Source organism: Monodon monoceros, unplaced genomic scaffold (assembly GCF_005190385.1).
Source record: "Monodon monoceros isolate NGI ecotype Baffin Bay Population unplaced genomic scaffold, NGI_Narwhal_1 Super_Scaffold_10, whole genome shotgun sequence".
Taxonomy (NCBI): Eukaryota; Metazoa; Chordata; class Mammalia; order Artiodactyla; family Monodontidae; genus Monodon; species Monodon monoceros.
In genome coordinates this window covers 821,213-827,699 of record NW_021703766.1, presented here as the reverse complement: position 1 = coordinate 827,699, position 6,487 = coordinate 821,213, and the positions used below count along the sequence as shown (strand labels likewise).

Here is a 6,487-nt window from a genome sequence, read left to right as displayed (position 1 = left end):
AAGCCCAGGCTGAAATTTGTTAGTGGTTATTTAAGGCCAGGACCCCGTGTGTCTGCAGCTGGGCCCCAGAGCTTCCTTTCCCCGATCCGAACGCAGTCAGAGGGCAGAAAGCACGCTGCACCATCAGGGAGGGAAAGAGCGGGGCGTCTGCCACGGGGAGGAGCGCAGGCAGGGCGCCCGTCATGGAAGCCCCTCTGCGTCCCTATGTGAAGAAGCCCAGGCTTGCGCGAGGTGCCCCGGGCGCACCCTCCTGCGGAGCCTCACAGGTGAGGACCCACAAGGCGACGTCTGTGTCACTCGTCGCGGCGGAGTGTGTGCCCCGGAGGCCACCAGGCCCGGGTGAGGCGCGGGGGCTGGCGGTGACGCTGTAAACCCCGAAGCTAACGCTTGGCTGCCAGGAGTGAAGGGGGTAGAGCTGGGTCTGGGATCCACAGCCGCAGCCCATCCGCCGCCTTCTCTGCACGGTGTGCACCGAGGAAACAGCGTCCGGGTGAGGCGAACAAAGCGGGGCGGTCTGTTGCCATGTGCTTTTAAAAAATATTCAAGTTTAATAATTTATGCTTTACCAGTAAGACACACATTTCTACTTTTCTGTAAAAGGCGTTAGTGGAACAGTCCTGAGTATGCCGCCCCGAAGCTGACCCGACGCTGCCTGGGCCTCACCTGCCCGCAGCTTTGCCCGGTGCCCTCCAAAGCCCCGACTAGCCCGCGTGCCAGGCCCACCCCGTGCCCTGCTTCGCGACCAGTGGCTTCGGCCGTGGGGTCTGGGCTGTCCTCCCGCCGAGGGAAGGGGGACGGGTAGTTATTCTGCGCGGAGTAATGGTCGCACGAGGAGCACGGCTGTCTACTGCTGACCCAGCGGCAGCCCCACTCTCAAAATCGGGCCCTCCCTTCAATACGGTGAATACCACGGCGGGAATCTTCCGCGCCCCCTGCCCGAAGAGAGGCCGGGGGGCGAGCGGCCTCCAGGGCTCCGCCCACCGGACCCAGCCAGGCCCAACAGAGCCCCGCCCACCGGGCCCCGCTCCAATAGGATCCCGCCCTCCCAGGGCCCGGCCCACCGGTTCCGCCCCCGTGGTCTGAAACGGGCCCCGCCCTGGAAGTTGCTGTGGGGGAAGGGTCCCCCCCTGGCGCCTGGGTGTCCCCGAAGGCCCCCGCGGTCCGTGGAGCTGATCCCTGGTAAATTGGTTCTTTTGGGCAGCACCTGGAACCAAAGGCCGAGTCCGCCTGAGACCTCTGTTCTCACACCCTCCTCCCCAGCCCAGGGCCAAGACCAGGGCTAAAGCTGCCTCCAGGAAGCCTTCCTGGGTTTCCCTGCTGAAGGCTCACAGGCAGGTGAACACAGGCCCCAGCACCCACCAGGCCCTGGCGGCCCCAGGGCATGGGGCTGCCTGAGGCATCAGATCTTAACCTGTTCCCAGCCCCTGTCAAGCCAACATCTCCCCCTGCAGGGGGGTTCAGGAAGGAAGCCTCCCCAGGGCTTACACCCAGGCCAAACCCACTGGGGTCTGAGGTGCCCCCACACCAGCCGGAGGATGTGCCCAAACACCGGACACTGGAGAAGGGTCAGGCTGGGGCAGCTGCCTGCTTTTCCTGTCCCCTCAGGGATTAATGGGTTAACGTAGAGAAGCTCAGAGCTGAACGCTCCCCCCACCCCCCCGCCCCCGCAGTGACTGGTGGGGGACACACACCTTGATGACCCGGCCTCGGAAGACGCTCTTGTCCAGCTCCACAGCGGCCTGGGCCGAGCTCTCGGTGGCAAACTCTATGTATGCATAGCTGGGGCAAGGCAGAGGCAGGTGAGGGCCATGCTCACCCACGCTCACCCACGCAGAGGTGTCCCCGCCTCCTGGGCGCCCGGCCCCTCCCCGAAGCCCCAACCGACCCCTTGGGGTGTCCGGAGAACTTGTCGCACAGGATGGTGACCCGCTGGATCTCCCCGCAGTGGTTGAAATAGGCCTCCAGCTCCTGGGCTGTGCCCCCATAGTCCACCTACAGGCATGGACCCTGGTGGGGGGCCTTCTGCAGGGGCCCCCGCCTCCCAGGGTCTCCTGCAGCACGTTTTCTTGGTAGAGAGTGGGTGACTGGGCCCCAGGGTGAGGGTGGTAGCCTAGACCTCTACGCAGCCCCCTGCCGGGGGAGTGGACTGGATATCCAGATGAATGCTCCCCAAGTTTACTGGCCTATGCAAAGGGTGCGTGGCTTTTTCAAGTGGAACTCGTTGCCAATAATCTGCCCACTGGGAGATTTCACGTGGAAATTCCGAATCCCAGCCCACAGTGGGAAATCAGGCCTGACCACAGAGGGTCCACGCTCCCTCATGGGGACAGCCCCCTCATCAGAGCCCCCCCCCGCTCCTGCTTCTCGCTTCCAGGCCTATGTGGCTTCTGAGTTTGCTACCCATACTGTCCCTTCCTTTAATCCTCACAGCCAGGAGGCGGCTGCAGACCCAGTGCTGTCGGGCCGACCCCACCTCGCCCCCCTCCCCCCACTCACATTGCCCACGTAGACGGATCTGTGATCGGCCTCCACCGCCTCCGTGGGGCTGTCTGTGGAGAGAGGGGCTTCAGGACCAGGGGGCTTGGCCTGGCAGGGGCCTCCCGGCAGCTGCTAAGGGCAGGCACCTCACGTTGGTGGCTCAGTCCTCGCTCCTCGGGGAAGAGGGGCACCTGGGTTCTTGGGGAAGAGCACCCCTTGGGGCCTATGTAGAAGGACCCACTGCCAGGCCGGACCTCATGGAAACCCTGGCCTTTCCCCGGGAGCCCACACTTTTCCTGCAGCAGCTCGCAGCTCATCCGTATTTACCCTCGTGCCCGAGGACTTGCGGGCCACAGCCCAGGGAAGGGGTCAGCCTGGCTCTCTGGTTCCTACCCGTCTCGGGGCTCAGCAGCTGCCCGGCCAGCAGGGCCCTGGCGTCTTCCTCTTCCCCCTCTGGGCCCTGCTCCCCGGGCGGCTCCGGTCGCTGGGCCTGCTCCATGGCCCACAGCTTCAGTCTGATGGCTTCCAGCTCCTGCCAGCACACGGCCCAGGCTGAGCCCGCAGGCGGGACAGCCCCCAGGCTCCGCTGGAGGGAGGGCAGAGGGGAAGGGGGCCTGACCCTGCCTGTTCTCAGGGTCATGCTGGGAGCTCCCTGGGCGGGGGGAAAAGGGAAGACCACACGGACTCGGGCCTGGAGAGAAGCCCCTGTAATCCACCCCCAACACACAAAGTCCCCTTCAGGCCGGAGAGGCCACCCTGCCCCTTCCAGCCCGTGCACAGGTGGGCGTCCCTACACCCTCTTCCAGGCGTGGGGACAGTGGCCCTCTTGGCCCTCTCACCCCTGGGGTCAGAGCTGCAGCCGTCCGTCCCCCTGCCCCCATGCACAGCGTTCCCCAGGTTCCCGAGATCCCGGCTGGCCTCCACCAGGCGCTCGGCGCCGCTGTTACCTGGTCAGCTAACGGGCACTTGGCCAGGTCCCCCCTCTCCAGGACAGACAGCAAGAAGCCTGCGTCTTCCTCGCGCTCTTCCGCTTCCCCCGTCTCCTCCTCCTCCGTGTCTCCAGCCCCCGGGCCCAGAGGGCTCTTCTCGGCCTGGCTCCAGGCCCCCCAGCCCTGGGCCTCGGGGTCTGAAGAAGCCCTCCTCAGCCAGGCCTCAGTGGGGGGCGGGAAGAGAGCTCGGCTGAGGAAGGGCCACATGGCGGATGGGGCAGGAGGGGCCAGCAGAGCCTCCGCACTCGCCTCCACGCTGCCTGCCGGCACCTGCCTGCACCCTCCCGGGCTTTAAGCCCTCCCCCAGGCCAGGTGTTCCCACTAAAGGCTTCAGAGGCCTCCCGGCTGCGGCCAAGCCTCCACCCTGGCTTCTGGGCCCTGAGGGGTCAGAGGCTGGACCCCCGCCCCGGTGCCCTTCTTCCTCACTGGCCGGCCCCTCTGGGACACTCCAGGTGGAGAGGGTGCAGCTGCGGCACAGCCGGGAGGGCCTCCTGGCGACAGCTCGGCCTCACCCGCCACGATGCAGGAGCCAGGAAGCTAAGGGGTCGCAGGTCCCCCCACCTCGCTGTGTCACGCCTCCAGTGGCCGGCCACGGTTAGGATGACGCAGCGGGGGAGCAAGTTACCTGAGTGTGCAGAGCACGGAGGAGGCACAGGGGGTCAGAGCAGGCTTCCTGGAGGGGGTGGCATTTGAGCCGGCCTTCAAGGATTGGGTCAGGCAGAGCCGAGGCGAGGGTGGCCTGGGCAGAGGGAACAGCTTGAACAAAGGTCTGGGGGTGGGGGGTAGGGGAGTGCCACGAGGTCAGCGGCTTCTCGGGCCAGGCCAGGGCAGGGTCCTGGGCCAGAAGGAGTGACATCCCTCCTCCTGACCCCTCCTGGATTCCCTGCGGTCCCTCCCCTCCCCACCCCAATTCTGGGCCAGCTCTTAGGTGGGAACCACGTAATGAAGCCGGGTCCCTGCCTGGGCCGCAGGGCACAATGATGAATTCTGTGCAGGTCAGGCCTGGATACTGGGGGCCTCAAGGCAGTCTGTCAAGTCCCACCCCATTCCTCTCTCTCCCCCAGGGCAGCTGCAGGCCTGTGTCCCTGGGTGCCCTGGTATCCTCCGTCCGTCCTCCCTAGCAGCTGCTCTGGCCTCTTCTCCCCCTGGCGTCGTCTTGGGGGAGCTCCTGCCATGCCTTTTCCATCCTGCTGACGTGTTTATGGGGGGCCCTTCTGGGCGCGTGTGCCCACCCAGCCCACATCCCACCCTCCAGACCGTTGCTGGTAGGGTCTCTTCCCTGGGAATGTGGAGTTGGGGGAGGGGAGAGTTGCAGCCTGTGAACGAACCCTGGGGGCCGTGGATGGGGGGACAAGGCATGCGCCCTGGAGGGAAGTGGGGGCCGCCGTGGCTGCCTTTCTCCTCCCGGCTCTGTTCTCACCTCCGTGGAGGCTGAACCCCCCCCCAGGCCCTGCAGGGAAAGGAGCCGGCCTGAGTTGGCTGTAAGCCTGCAGGCCTGGCCTCCCAGCTCCCGGCCCTCCTTGCCTGCAACACCCCCTTTTCCCCCCGGCTGCACACGGCTTCATGCACTTGCATGTGCGAGGCTCCAGGGGGCACTATTCTCACTGTGCTGCTGCTTCCAGGAAGCCTTCCCGATTGCTCCATCTCCCTCTTGTGGCCACGGCGCCCGGGCCTCACCCTCTGTCTGACCTGTGTAAGTTACACGTCCCCAGGTCCTTCCCGGCTGGCCAGAGTGCCTCAAGGGCAGCACTGAGGACAGGGCCCCAGTCCAAGGCTGGCTGGATGAGGACAGAAGTGCGGCTGCCGCAGGTCTTTCTCCCACAGTTCGGGGCAGTCAGGCCCCCTCTCCTGTGGGCCGAGACCCCATGGAGGGCCCCTCGCCCAGGCCCTTCCCTCTACCTCCAGGTGGGAGGCGGGACACCAGGGCGGCTGCGTCCAAGCCAAGGGCCGGCTGGACTCGGGCCCGGCCCGGCCAGCCTCCCTCTGAGCTCAGACCTCTGCAATGGAAAATCGCCGTCATCCCCTCTGTGCCGGGACTGCTGACACACCAGGCCCGGCTGGGGCGCCGGCCAGTTGCCTGGCGTGCGGACAGGCTTGCCCCCATGCTGGCCTTTCCAGTGACGCCTTTCAAAATACACCATGTTCCAGGCTGGGCCCGAGTATTAATAACACCTCTTTCCTCCCAGGGGCCACCCGTGAGCCCAGAGCCCTAGCCCTGCACACCCACTAGGGGTGGGACCTGCCCTGTGAGCCGCGACACCACGTCTGGGACACCCTGGCTCCTCAGGGCCAAGGTGTCCACCCTCAGGGTCTTGTGGGAGGTGCCCACATGGCCACAGGCAGGGGGGGCTCGAGCCCTTGAAGCCACGAGTGTGTCATCTGGGGTCCGAGGTCGTCCCGACCACCTCGAGGACACAACCTTCGAGAGTTCACCCCACTTGACCGGAACTCAGGAGGCAGAGGTCATCCGCCACGTCCCGCTCACGCCCCGACCCTGCACTACACGTTCGTCCACCCCCGTGGCGTGGTGCACCCCCTCTTGTCCCTCTTGCCTGTCACTGAGAAAGCCCCCCAACACAAATCTGGTGAATCAGTGTGTGAAACGGGCTTAGGCGGAGTCGCCGGGGACCCAAGGAGAGGCGGAGCCCGTGATGGTGAACGGCGGCTTTATTCCATGACACAGAACCCACGCAACCGTGAACAGAGAGATGGGGGGACACGGGAGGGCGGCCACCAGGACCCTGCCTGGCACCGAGGAATGTGACCCAGCACTCTCGGTCCAACCCCTTTGGGGGAATTAAAAAATAAAATCACATGAAGAGGAAGTGGACAGTCAATCCATTGCCCACGAGGCTGCGTGTAGCCGGCCCCAGCTCCCGCTGCCCGAGCCCCTTGGCCCACGGAGGCTGGCCTGGCTAGGCCCCCCTTGTCCTTCATTCTAACGTTTAAAGCCAGGCTCCCCTTGAGTCCTGACGTCGAGTTACTGCTCTAAGGGGTCTCTGGGGAGGCACTCCAGGGTC

The 6,487-nt window shown here is 65.5% G+C and overlaps 1 protein-coding gene across 2 annotated transcripts; it reads right to left on the bottom strand.

Annotated features, from left to right (window-relative positions):
* Positions 1-873: 873 nt before the first annotated feature.
* PABPN1L (poly(A) binding protein nuclear 1 like, cytoplasmic) lies at positions 874-3,674 on the bottom strand. 2 transcript variants are annotated; one of them, XM_029213542.1, is made up of 7 exons: positions 3,426-3,674; positions 2,872-3,010; positions 2,497-2,564; positions 1,886-1,992; positions 1,692-1,779; positions 1,062-1,204; positions 893-932 (listed from the first exon to the last, which is right to left on the bottom strand). In XM_029213542.1, exons 1-7 carry the CDS (start codon positions 3,672-3,674, stop codon positions 893-895), a joined length of 834 nt encoding a protein of 277 aa, XP_029069375.1. The 2 variants fall into 2 exon arrangements, with proteins under 2 accessions (XP_029069376.1, XP_029069375.1); XM_029213543.1 differs by lacking the exon at positions 1,692-1,779 and having other exon boundaries at positions 874-932.
* Between the last annotated feature and the right edge of the window lie 2,813 nt (positions 3,675-6,487).